The sequence below is a fragment of the Oncorhynchus mykiss genome, chromosome 6 (genome assembly GCF_013265735.2).
Source record: "Oncorhynchus mykiss isolate Arlee chromosome 6, USDA_OmykA_1.1, whole genome shotgun sequence".
Lineage (NCBI taxonomy): Eukaryota > Metazoa > Chordata > Actinopteri > Salmoniformes > Salmonidae > Oncorhynchus > Oncorhynchus mykiss.
In genome coordinates this window covers 27250074-27264313 of record NC_048570.1, presented here as the reverse complement: position 1 = coordinate 27264313, position 14240 = coordinate 27250074, and the positions used below count along the sequence as shown (strand labels likewise).

The window sequence follows — 14240 nt, the reverse complement described above, 5'->3', positions numbered from 1 at the left end:
CCCTTCACAGAACAGCGCAAACTGGCTCTAACCAGAATAGATAAAGGAGTGGGAGGCCCCGGTGCACAACTGAGCAAGAGGACAAGTACATTAGAGTGTCTAGTTTGAGAAACAGACACCTCACAAGTTCTCAACTGGCTTCATTAAATTGTACCTGCAAAACACCAGTCTCAATGTCAACAGTGAAGACTCCGGGATGCTGGCCTTCTAGGCATTATCCAGGCCCTTCTAGGCATTACCATTATTTACTGCCTCACACTTTAATAATGAAACGTGAACGTGAAGTGTTGAAGATCTTTTTTATGTATGTCTGTCTAAATCCTTATTCTGGCAATATTTCCTGTCTGGACTAAATCAGTCCCCTCCAGACTATGTCAATAAAGGTCTGTATCAAAACTGAAGTCAAATACTTCCAAATACTTGAGGTGTGCTTGATTAAGCTTGCTGGATACAAAATGAAGCATCCAATCGTGTTGTTGTCCCAAATGTGCAAACTGGTCCCACCCTGCACATTGGTCAAGCTTAATCAAGCAAACTATTAAAGTATTTGACATATGCACAGGTCTGCTGTACTCTCGAGAGAATTTGGAGACATAGAATTATATGCCAGTCTTGCAGAGACATCTAGTGGTTGCACAATTAATAATGAATCGAATTAGGATATTGTGTGGTAATGGCTACTTTCTGTTATACTTCAAATAAAAGTGTAACAGAAGTTACCTGGTAACCAAATGGTGTCTTTTGGTGCTTGATAAGTTATTATTGGGATATTACTGTGTAATTACCATTTCACCATGTAAATACCCAATAACTACCTGGAAATGTATCTACTATAAAATTGTGTTTCATAAAGTTAGTTTGGAGGTTAATCAAATGAACATCACATCAATCTCCAAGGAAGTGTCATTGAGCAAGACTGAGAAGATACAGTTTTGGAGCAGAAGAATCGGCTCCCTATTTCGCAACAAAGCCTCCTTCACTCATGCTGCCTAACATACCCTCATAAAACTGACTATCCTACCGATCCATGACTTCGACGATGTCATTTACAAAATAGCCTCCAACACTCTACTCAGACTACATCCAATTTGCTATCACAGTGCCATCCGTTTTGTCACCAAAGCCCCATATACTACCCACCACTGCGACCTCTATGCTCTCGTTGGCTGGCCCTCACTACATATTCATCGCCAAACCCACTGGCTCCAGGTCATCTGTAAGTCTATGCTAGGTAAAGCCTCGCCTTATCTCAGCTCACTGGTCACCATAGCAACACCCACCTGTAGCACACGCTCCAGCAGGTATATTTCACTGGTCACCTCCAAAGCCAACACTTCCTTTGGCCACCTTTCCTTCCAGTTCTCTGATGCCAATGACTGGAAAGAATTGAACAAATCACTGAAGCTGGAGTCGTACATCTCCCTCTCTAACTTTAAGCATCAACTGTCAGAGCAGTTTACCGATCACTATACCTGTTGTAGCGTACAACAGGTCAGCTACCAGGGGGAGACTCGTCGAAGCCTGGTGGCAAACGGAGTCTACATCACGAGGCGATGGCTCCCTCTGCTGGACGTGCCAGGTCTCTACGGGCTCTCCGGCCAGGACTAATTGGGGCTGATTGTGGTTGATGAGTAATCAAGGGCTGATTGCTCACCAGCTGTACGAGTCCCATAAAGCTGCCAGAAGTGCAGATCACAAGGAGGGGGACTGGGGGGGAAGAAAGGTGCCTTCCATATAGTTGGAGACGGTGCCTGGGCTAAAAGGAGTGAGTTCAGTTTTTGTGCCTGACAGGATACAGCAAGACCCGGAGCCCAGAAGACAGTATCCCGGAGAGGGTCTCATGGGGGAGACCTATCCTTTTCTTTTGCTTTATTATTTAAATAAACACCCTTGAAAGTGAGCTACTCCTACTCTGTCCATGTCTGATCTGTGTAAATGTCTTGACCAAACCCCCTGGTCTGCCACACTGTACACAGCCAATCTATAAATAGCACACCCAACTACCTCATCCCCATATTTGTACTTATCCTCTTGCTCTTTTGCACCCCAGTATCTCTACGTGCACATCATCTGCACATCTATCACTTCAGTGTTAATGCTAAATTGTAATTATTTCAACCTCCATGGCCTATTTATTGCCTTACCTCCCTACTCTTCTACATTTGTACACACTGTACATACATTTTTCTATTGTATTATTGACTGTACGTTTGTTTGTGTAACTCTGTTGTTTTTGTCGCACTGCTTTGCTTTATCTTGGCCAGGTCGCAGTTGTAAATGAGAACTTGTCCTCAACTGGCCTACCTAGCTAAATAAAGGTGAAATATTTTTTTTTAAATAAACAGAGGGCACAGCATGATCAGAGGTGAGAGGTCACTTGGTCGGGTCAACAGGAAGTATTATTAAATAGATGCTTTACATTGAAATACAGATAGAGATGTAGTAGTCCCAGAGTTAATGATCAAGGTCCGTTTTGAATTTCACCTCCTGATGACTGACAGTGTTAGAGTAAACAAAAACACAAGACTTAATCATGCCCTCTCGCTTCATCTGTCTCTCGTCTACAGGTATGTTTCGATTTGAGAGAGAATGCCCAGCCCCAGTCCCGTTATCACCACCTCACCCGCTTTAAGATAACCCTTGGGCCAACTGGGGGTCCAAGGCTGGTTAGGAGACACCGCTAGAGACACTATTAGGAAGATGACCTGAGAGAAGATGAAGTTTAGTAGCGCTGTAATTCATGAATCATATGCTGTAATTCATTAATCATATGTTGTGTTCCCTGCTCCTCTGTTCTTATCTCTTTCCCTTTCTGCCTTTTACACACTCACCTCTCTCCCCACCTCTTTCTTCCTCTGTTTTATAATGCACACCAGATGTGCATTGAAATACAGATGGACATTGTATTTATAATATATTACAATTATAATATTTATAACACAGGTATTATGTATTTATAAAACTTGGATAATTAACTTCTTTCAATAATGCTTTTCAAATTCTCTACTGGAATTGGTTCAAATTCTCTACGGGTTGAAATTAAGTCTCTCATCTTTTGAAATACTACACCTATCCTGTGTCCTCAGATAAGTGCAGATGAAGAAAATTAGATAGAGATTAACCTGTTTTAGAGTATTTACATGATCAGTCAATCAATCAACTGTATTTATAAAGCCCTTTTTACATCAGCCGATGTCACAAAGTGCTGTACAGAAACCCAGCCTAAAACCCCAAACAGCAAGCAATGCAGATGTAGAAGCACGGTGAGTAGGAAAAACTCCCTAGAAAGGCCTGAAACTAGGAAGAAACCTAGAGAGGAACCAGGCTCTGAGGGGTGGCCAGTCCTCTTCTGGCTGCGCTGGGTGGAGATTATAACAAAACATGGCCAAGATGTTTAAACATTCATAGATGTTTTGTCACTAAAGCACCTTATACCACCCACCACTGCGACCTGTATGCTCTAGTCGGCTGGCCCTCGCTACATATTCGTTGCCAGACCCACTGGCTCCAGGTCATCTACAAGTCCATGCTAGGTAAAGCTCCGCCTTATCTCAGTTCACTGGTCACGATAGCAACACCCACCCGTAACACGCTCTCCAGAAGGTGTATCTCACTGATCATCTCTAAAGCCAACACCTCATTTGGCCGCCTTTCGTTCCAGTTCTCTGCTGCCTGTGACTGGAACGAATTGCAAAAATCGCTGAAGTTGGAGACTTTTATCTCCCTCACCAACTTCAAACATCTGCTATCTGAGCAGCTAACCGATTGCTGCAGCTGTACATAGTCTATCGGTTAATAGCCCACCCATTTTTACCTACCTCATCCCCATACTGTTTTTATTTATTTACTTTTCTGCTCTTTTGCACACCAATATCTGTACCTGTACATGACCATCTGATAATTTATCACTCCAGTGTTAATCTGCAAAATTGTAATTATTCGCCTACCTCCTCATGCCTTTTGCACACAATGTATATAGACTCTCCTTTTTTTCTGTGTTATTGACTTGTTAATTGTTTACTCCATGTGTAACTCTGTGTTGTCTGTTCACACTGCTATGCTTTATCTTGGCCAGGTTGCAGTTGCAAAGGAGAACTTGTTCTCAACTAGCCTACCTGGTTAAATAAAGGTGAAATAAAAAAAATAAAAAAGAGAAAGAGAGAAGAAGAGAGAATTAGAGGGAACATACTTATATTCACACAGGAAACCGGATAAGACAAGAGAAATACTCCAGACATAACAGACTGACCCTAGCCCCCCGACACATAACCTTTGTAGCATAAATACTGGAGGCTGAGACAGGAGGGGTCGGGAGACACTTTGGCCCTGTCCGATGATACCCCCGGACAGGGCCAACCAGGCAGGATATAACCCCACCCACTTTGCCAAAGCACAGCCCCCACACCACTAGAGGGATATCTTCAACCACCAACCTACTACCCTGAGACAAGGCCGAGTATAGCCCACAAAGATCTCCCCCATGGCACGAACCCGAGGGGGGTGCCACCCGGACAGGAAGATCACGTTAGTGACTCAACCCACTCAAGTGACGCACCCCTTCAAGGGACGGCATGGAAGAGCACCAGTAAGCCAGTGACTCAGCACCCATAATAGCATTAGAGACAGAGAATCCCAGTGGAGAGAAGGGAATAAGCCAGGCAGAGACAGCAAGGGTGGTTTGTCGCTCCAGTGCCTTTCCGTTCACCTTCACACCCCAGGGCCAGACTACACTCAATCATAGGGCCTACTGAAGAGATTAGTTTTCAGTGAAGACTTAAAGGTCAAGACCGAGTCTGAGTCTCTCAAATGGATAGGCAGACCATTCTAGAAAAATTGAGCTCTATAGGAGAAAGCCGTGCCTCCAGCTGTTTGCTTAGAAATTCTAGGGACAGTAAGGAGGTCTGCGTCTTGTGACCATAGTATGTACGGGAGGACCAAATCGGAAAGATAGGTAGGAGCAAGCCCATGTAATGCTTTGTAGGTTAGCAGTAAAACCTTGAAATCAGCCCTAGCCTTAACAGGAAGCCAGTGTAGAGAGGCTAGCACTGCAGAAATATGATCACATTTTTTGGTTCTATTCAAGATTATAGCAGCCCTGTTTAGCACTAACTGAAGTTTATTTAGTGCTTTATCCGGGTAGCCGGAAAGTAGAGCATTGCAGTAGTCTAATCTAGAAGTGACAAAAGCAGGGATACATTTTTCTGCATCATTTTAGGACAGAAAGTTTCCGACTTTTGCAATGTTACGAAGATGGAAAAAAGCTGTTTTTGAAATATTCTTGATATGTTCTTCAAAAGAGAGATCAGGGTCCAGAGTAACACTGAGGTCCTTCACAGTTTAATTTGAGATGATTGTACAATCATCAAGATTAATTGTCAGATCCAACAGAAGATCTCTTTGTTTCTTGGGATCTAGAACTAGCATCTCTGTTTTGTCTGAGTTTAAAAGTCAAACATTTGCAGGCATCCACTTCCTTCTGTCTGAAACACAGGCTTCCAGGGAGGGCAATTTTGGGGCTTCACCATGTTTCATCGAAATATACAGCTGTGTATCATCCGCATAGCAGTGAAAGTTAACATTATGTTTCCGAATGACATCACCGAGAGGTAAAATATATTGGGAAAACAATAGTAGTCCTAAAACAAAACCTTGAGGAACACCGAAATTTACAGTTGATTTATCAGAAGACAAACCATCCACAGAGACAAACTGATATCTTTCCGACAGATAAGATCTAAACCAGGCCAGAACTTGTCCTTGTAGACAAGTTTCCAATCTCTCCAAAAGAATGTGGTGATCGATGGTATCAAAAGCAGCACTAAGATCTAGGGGCATGAGGACAGATGCAGAGCCTTGGTCTGATGCCATTAAAAGGTAATTTACCACCTTCATGAGTGCAGTCTCAATGCTATGATGGGGTCTAAAACCAGACTGGAGCGTTTTGTATACATTGTTTGTCTTCAAGAAGGCAGCGAGTTGCTGTGCAACAGCTTTTTCAAAAATTTTGAGAGGAATGGGAGATTCGATACAAGCAAATAGTTTTTTATATTTTCTGGGTCAAGGTTTGACTTTTCAAGAGAGGCTTTATTACTGCCACTTTAAGTGAGTTTGGTACACATCCGGTGGATAGGGAGCCGTTTATTATTTTCAACATAGGAGGGCTAAGCACAGGAAGCAGCTCTTTCAGCAGCTTGAACGTTTAGAGACCAAGACTATTTTCATCTAAGTGTCAAGAGATATATGTATTACAAAACTTGAGTGTCTCCTTTGATCCTAGGTCCTGGCAGTGTTGTGCAGACTCAGGACAACAGAGCTTTGGAGAAATACACAGATTTAAAGAGGAGTCCATAATTTGCTTTCTAATAATCATGATATTTTCGTCAAAGAAGATCATGAATTTATCACTGCTGAAGTGAAAGCCATCCTCTCTTGGGGAATGCTGCGTTTTAGTTAGCTTTGCGACAGTATCAAAACTAAATGTTAGATTGTTCTTATTCTCCTCAATTAAGTTGGACAAATAGGATGATCGGGCAGCAGTGAAGGCTCTTCGATATTGCACGATACTGTCTTCCAAGCTAGTCGGAAGACTTCCAGGTTGGTGTGGCGCCATTTCCGTTACAATTTTCTGGAAGCTTGCTTCAGGGCTCTGGTATTTTCTGTATACCAGGGAGCTAGTTTCTTATGACAAATTTTAGGGGTGTGACTGCATCTAGGGTATTACGCAAGGTTAAATTCAGTTTCTCAGGTGGGTTTTTTTGTACTCTGACGTCCTTGGGTAGGTGGAGGGAGTCTGGAAGGGCATCTAGGAATCTTTTGGTTGTCCGAGAATTTCTAGCCCGGTTTTTGATGATCCTTGGTTGGGGTCTGAGCAGATTATTTGTTGCGATTGCAAACGTAATAAAATGGTGGTCCGATAGTCCAGGATTATGAGGAAAAACATTAAGATCCACAATATTTATTCCACGGGAAAGAACTAGGTCCAGAGAATGACTGTGGCGGTGAGTAGGTCCGGCGACATGTTGGACAAAACCCACTGAGTTGATGATGGCTCCGAAAGCCTTTTGGAGTGGGTCTGTGGACTTTTCCATGTGAATATTAAAGTCACCAAACATTTGAATATTATCTGCCATGACTACAAGGTCTGATAGGAATTCAGGGAACTCAGTGAGGAACGCTGTATACGTCCCAGGAGGCCTGTAAACAGTAGCTATAAAAAGTGATTGAAATTTGCTATCGTAAATGTTAGCAAGACCTCCGCTTTGCGGGATGTGCGGGGGATATGGTTACTAGTGTAACCAGGAGGAGAGGCATCATTTAACACAGTAAATTCATCAGGCTTAAGCCATGTTTCAGTCAGGCCAATCAGATCAAGATTATGATCGGTGATTAGATAATTGACTATAACTGCCTTGGAAGTGAGGGATCCAACATTAAGTAGCTCTATTTTTAGACATGATATATCACAATCTCTTTCAATAATTACAGGAATGGAGGAGGTCTTTATTCCAGTGAGATTGCTAAGGCAAACACCGCCATGTTTACTTTTGTCCAACCTAGACCGAGGCACAGGCACGGTCTCAATGGGGATAGCTGAGCTGACTACACTGACTATGCTAGCGGCAGACTCCACTAAGCTCATTGTGGAGCTAGAGGAGGTAGAGCCCTGTCTATGTTCATAGATAAGATGAGAGCACCCCTCCAGCTAGGATGGAGTCCATCACTCCTCAGCAGGCCAAGCTTGGTCTTGTTTGTGGGTGAGTCCCAGAGAGAAGGCCAATTATCTACAAATGATATTTTGGGAGGGGCAGAAAACAGTTTTCAACCAGCGATTGAGTTGTGAGACTGCTGTAGAGCTCATCACTCCCCATAACTGGGAGGGGGCCAGAGACAATTACTCGATGCCGACACATCTTTCTAGCTGATTTACACGCTGAAGCTATGTTGCGCTTGGTGACCTCTGACTGTTTCATCATAACATTGTTGGTGCCGACGTGGATAACAATGCATATGAAGTGTAGTGTACTGTATTTCTTTATTCTGGTTCTGTATATATGAATTACAAATCAGCCTTTAAATAGCTAAATCATGTGTTAGTCTATTGCAGAGTTACAATGTGTAACCATTGATGTCCCAGGACCAGGATTGGTAAAAGTCTTTGCTAGGGAAAGCCTCGCTTTATCTCAGCTCACTGGTCACCATAGCAGCACCCACCCGTAGCACGCGCTCCTGCAGGTATATTTCACTGGTCACCCCTCAAAGCCAACTCCTCCTTTGGCCGCCTTTCCTTCCAGTTCTCTGCTGCCAATGACTGGAACGAATTGCAAAAATCACTGAAGCTGGAGAGATACAGTTGAAGTCAGAAGTTTACATGCACCTTAGCCAAATACATTTAAACTCAGTTTTTCACAATTCCTGACATTTAATCCTAGTAAAAATCTCCAGTCTTAGGTCAGTTAGGTTCACCACTTTATTTTAAGAATGTGAAATGTTAGAAAAATAGTAGAGAGAAGGATTTACTTCAGTTTAATTTCTTTCATCACATTCCCAGTGGGTCAGAAGTTTACATACACTCAATTAGTATTTGGTAGCATTGCCTTTTAATTGTTTAACTTCGGTCAAACGTTTCGGAAAACCTTCCACAAGCTTCCCACAATAAATTGGGTGAATTTTAGCCCATTCCTCCTGACAGAGCTGGTGTAACTGAGTCAGGTTTGTAGGCCTCCTTGCTCGCACACGCTTTTTCAGTTCTGCCCACAAGTGTTCTATAGGATTGAGGTCAGGGCTTTGTGATGGCCACTCCAATACCTTGATTTTGTTGTCCTTAAGCCATTTTGCCACAACTTTGGAAGTCTGCTTGGGGTCATTGTCCATTTGGAAAACCCATTTGCGACAAAGCTTTAACATCCTGACTGAGGTCTTGAGATGTTGCTTCAATATATCCACATAATTTTCCATCCTCATGATGCCATCTATTTTGTGAAGCACCCCCACAACATGATGCTGCCACCCCCCATGCTTCATGGTTGGGATGGTGTTCTTCGGCTTGCAAGCCTCCCTCTTTTTCCTCCAAACATAACGATGGTCATTATGGCCAAACAGTTATTTTTTTTGTTTCATCAGACCAGAAGACATTTCTCCAAAAAGTACGATCTTTGTCCCCATGTGCAGTTGGAAACCGTAGTCTGATTTTTTTTTATGGCGGTTTTGAAGCAGTGGTTTCTTCCTTGCTGAGCGGCCTTTCAGGTTATGTCAGTATAGGACTCGTTTACTGTAGATATAGATACTTTTGTACCTGTTTCCTCCAGAATATTCACAAGGTCCTTTGTATCTCCTTCCTGAGTGGTATGAAGGCTGCGTGGTCCCATGGTGTTAATACTTGCGTACTATTTTTTGTACAGATGAACGTGGTACCTTCAGGCAGTTGGAAATTGCTCCCAAGGATGGACCAGACTTGTGGATGTCTACAATTATATTTCTGAGATCTTGGCTGATTTCTTTTGATTATCCCATGATGTCAAGCAAAGAGGCACTGAGTTTGAAGGTAGGCCTTGAAATACATCCACAGGTCCACCTCCAATTGACTCAAATTATGTCAATTAGCCTATCAGAAGCTTCTAAAGACATGACATAATTTCTGGAATTTCCCAAGCTGTTTAAAGGCACAGTCAACTTAGTGTATGTAAACTTCTGATCCACTGGAATTGTGATACAGTGAATTATAAGTGAAATAACCTGTCTGTAAACAATTGTTTGAAAAATTATTTGAGTCGTGAACAAAGTAGATGTCCTAACTGACTTGCCAAAACTATAGTTTGTTAAAAAGACATTTGTGGAGTGGTTGAAAAACTAGTTTTAATGACTCCAACCTAAGTGCATGGGCTAAGTGAATTTAAGCGACTGTTTTGGGGCTTTTCTGAGAGATTTGTCTTAGTAGGCCTAATTGTGAGGGTAGGCTGATGTGAGCCTAGTATAGCCTACCCCAACCTTGGTCTTATGGAATAACAGTTTGCCTGCTCATATTTTCTTTTCATTAAAGTTATATTGAAAAGTTTGACATTTACAATCTTGATTTTTTTGTAAATTTAACTTCTGGATCATGATTATCACCTGTAAATACACACCCCTTTGTGCAAAGTGAGAGATGAGTATTTGATCCTGTGCTCTGCTGCATTTGCACCAGTAGAGGGCATCTCCACAAGCTTTGCATATCCAACTTTTTTTTTACTGTGTTGTATAGAGGAAGAACGTGGAGAAAAGTTATATATAAATTAAATGTATCATGCATTATTATATTCATTACAAGTAGCATGAATTGGACACAAATAATTGTACTGAATAAAAACTACAGAAGAGTGATAGTCCAAACCAAGACATCTTGACTGGGTGGAAACAAAACAACAGACAGTAACATGTTATTATGTTTGGTGGAAGACTAATGCCTTCCTAGGCTATAGGGTCAGATTCTAACAAGCCAACATCTGGTGTGGTCATGCTGGGCCAAGAGAAAGCTTCTACTACATATCTGCACCATCCTATGAGCTTTAGGACACGATTGTGGTCTACAGAAGAGACAGAGACCAGTGTCCACATGATATGAGTAATGCTATCTTAATTACACAGCTTGTTTAACAGTCAGGGTAGGAGATGACATAGCCAGTATACAGGATAAACAGGGTTTATGCATTTACAAATAAGATAGGCATCGAGGGAAAACATTAAACCGGAAAAATACTTCATCAAAGACGTACATAAGGAATAAAGGCACTGCGAGAAGATCTATCCCACAATACAACATACTCACAGAGGGAGCTGGGGGAGAGGCAGACAAAGAACCTTATCAAACAAAACATCTTAATACAATGTTTACATGAAAACAGATAATGGTTGAAATTAAGATGGACCCTAAAATATCCATGCTCTAGTTTTTCTACTTAAAATACCAGGCTACATGATCTACTTGGAAAGGTAACTCAACCTGACCTCTGTTGAGATCCAATCAGTCATAAAATAATGGGAATAAAGAAAACTGGGGAATTAATACAATAAATACAATTATATATTTTAAGCAAACTTGTTATTTGCACATAACCTGCAGTGTAACAATAGAAAAGGGAATGTAAAATTAAAGTTAGAATTATTAGCTTTCATGATGTGGTAGGTCAAGGAAAACTGATGAGGTAATAGGCGAGGGCAGGGGGCATGTGGGGGTAAACTGATCTGTTTGTCGTCCCTAGATTCTTGTTATTACAAACAGAGTCTCAATTCTCCAAGGGTTTGTGCCACTGAAAACAAAACAGGCAGAAGCATGGTAGAGCACAACAAACAAACAGCAGTTGAACAATGTATGTGTTGGTTAAGGAGCCAGTCTAAATCTGCTGAACACATTAGCCTCTCCAAGACGGCTGGCCACCCATGCTGACCCCTCCCTGGCACTGGCAGCCCCCGCAGAGCAGACACAAGGGTCACTTACTCCCTAGGCATGGCTGAAACCCAGGCATGGCTGTAATGATAATAGCTATCCTGTTGCACACATTTAGAAATACATCTCACAGCTCTAATAATGAGCACAAGACAAAGGGCCACATCCCCAGATCTTCCAAGTCCTATTTAATCACATCACAATAGTATTTCCACTTTTGAACAGTTGACATAATGTTTTATAAATATACATATATTTAAATATCAGGGAGACCCGGATAAACAAACATGTTCATTTTATTTATTGTCCATGCAATATTATTTATATATAATGTTTAATTTGACTATATGGTGAAGTCACACATGAGGTTCCATGACAAATATATCTTAAAATCAAGAATAAATCAACGTAAAGTGAGCACAGCAGTTCTGTTCCTATCATCACTGTCATCCAGGTAGCCTACACCAGTGACGTCGCCGAGATGACGCGTCTCGCCAGTCGCTTGTGCTGTCATGACCACAACAGCACTACTATAAATTGACGCGCCAGTAAGTCTTTCACAAGGTATAAATAAGCTTTGCTACGAGCTAGCCCTGTGTCCCGGGCATCATTCCCCACTTGGCTTGTGAGATTCAGTCAAGCCTAGCATTCATTCGTTGGCCCATACGGTGGATTCCTAACTGCAGAATGTCGGAGCCAGTCAAGCCACCAACTTCGTTTTTCATCGAGGACATCCTCTCCATTAAAGAGAATACACGGCTAAACTTCAGGTGCTCTTCCTCACACAAGGCCAAGGAGGGATGCGCGCAATGGAATAACCAACAGTGCGAGCATGTATCACAGTCAGAGGAACTTTGCGCACAGGATACAGCATTTGAAGGGCGGAAAGGTGAGCACATTGGATTGTATGTAGGCTACTTAAAAATAGTTTAGGCTAAGGTATGGATTGACGGTGTTGTGCCAGATTTCCTGGACTCATACTAATAACAGGAAATAAACCTATTCCATATGAACCTGTGGAGTAGGCAGTTTATCTGTCAATTGCCAGCTTTTGACGCAAAGTCACCACATCACAAATGGGCTAATCATGTCTCTCTTTTACAGATTTATTTGACAGCTCTTGTTCTAGCACCCCAGATGCCATGATAAGCTTTACATCAGTCGGCAAACAGAAGCGCTCGCGCGCTGCCTTTACGCATCTGCAAGTGTTAGAACTGGAGAAGAAATTTAACCACCAGAAGTACCTGTCCGCTCCCGAAAGAGCCAATCTTGCCAACACGTTGGGACTGACCGAGACCCAAGTTAAAATCTGGTTTCAGAACAGAAGATACAAAACCAAACGGAAGCAGCAAGCTACGGAGTACTGTAAGGACATCTTTCAAAAGTCAGAAGAATTAAGTACAGAGGACAATTTAGTCAGATCGTCGCTTCTCTCCACGTTCTACAAAACATATACATACCAACCATATGTGTATGACTTCAATAGCACATGGAGACCAATACTGTGGTGAACATTACATAATATTGGACAATATTCAGGTCAATATGGACACAATGCCTTATGAGGAGAGTATGTTAAACAACTAATTATGTTACCTAGTTATTTGATCTATTCAGCACAGTAACTTGTCATATTTTTTCACAATCTACTTTTATATGGCTAAAATGTAGCCTTCCAATGTCAAACCGTCAAGCTGTAATTTTCCATTCATAGCCTATATGTATGAGTATGTTATCACAGAAAAAATGACCTAATCACTTTGTTGCTTGCATTTTCTTTTTTTATGTATATTTTTTTTCCCGAAATTGCAAGAAAATAAAGGGTAACTGATTTGAAATTAAGACTAAGTAATTCAAAGGCTATTGTAGTGTCAAGGTCTATGAAAAGTTTTGCCAGCTGTAGTAATACAAATCTTGCTAAATGTTTCAGTACCCGTGCAGCTCACTTTTTATTTAGACAGTGCAAATATGCTCATTACTATTGAGAGTAGTGATGGTTATTGAAAATGACAGTTTACTCTTTCCATTTTACAGAGTTACAGCTAACACTTTATCCCTCTGTGTAAGCATACATGTCATAATTCTGTGCTCTGAGATGCTGAAGATACACACTAAAACACTATGTATGCAAAGGGCCATGGCTGGTTGGAGACAAAATATGTGATTTTTACTTGGCAATATCTTGACAAACTCCTCTCCCTGGAGCAGCCATGAATGTTGCTTTAAACTGAAATGTATATTCTTACATTCAGGAATGAATGCTTGAAATATGGTCTACAGTAACTGTTTCCAGAGGCAAACAATGGTTGTACTTGTAGTTAAAATTTGATAATACTAGAAAATTGCATGAGCAGATAAGGGTTTGCCTGGGATCTTCAGAAAACATAAGGGCCCTCTCTAAACAACGATGCTTGGTTTCTTTAACAGATAAATAGCCCCTATCCATCCATTTAAACTGAGGCTTGATTCAACATCAAGGTGTTTTTAACTTACCCTACTGAAGGCAGTTCCTCATTGTGGTGACTACATGAAATTATAAGTGGTTTCCCCCACAAGCATGCTTGTGAGAACTGTGAGACAGGCAAGGGACACATTAAGGTAGCAGATAGCCATCGGTTAGAGTGGTTACAGAGCTAGGCCACTAACAGAAAAATTGCTAGTTTGAATCCCCGTGCCGACAATGTGAGCAATCTGCTGATGTTCCCTTGAGCAAGGCACTTAACCCTAATTGCTCCAGGGTCACCTTTGATAATGGCAGACCCTAACCATGATCCTACTCTCTGAGGGAGTCTCAGGGGGGCCTGGGATATGCAAAAAAAAA

The 14240-nt window shown here is 41.7% G+C and overlaps 1 protein-coding gene across 1 annotated transcript; it reads left to right on the top strand.

The window, feature by feature from the left end:
• Nucleotides 1-11936: 11936 nt before the first annotated feature.
• Nucleotides 11937-13256, top strand: LOC110525021 (homeobox protein Nkx-3.1-like). The gene is made up of 2 exons (XM_021604982.2): nt 11937-12308; nt 12524-13256. Exons 1-2 carry the CDS (start codon nt 12107-12109, stop codon nt 12928-12930), a joined length of 609 nt encoding a protein of 202 aa, XP_021460657.1. The 5' UTR covers nt 11937-12106; the 3' UTR covers nt 12931-13256.
• The last annotated feature ends 984 nt before the right edge of the window (nt 13257-14240 follow it).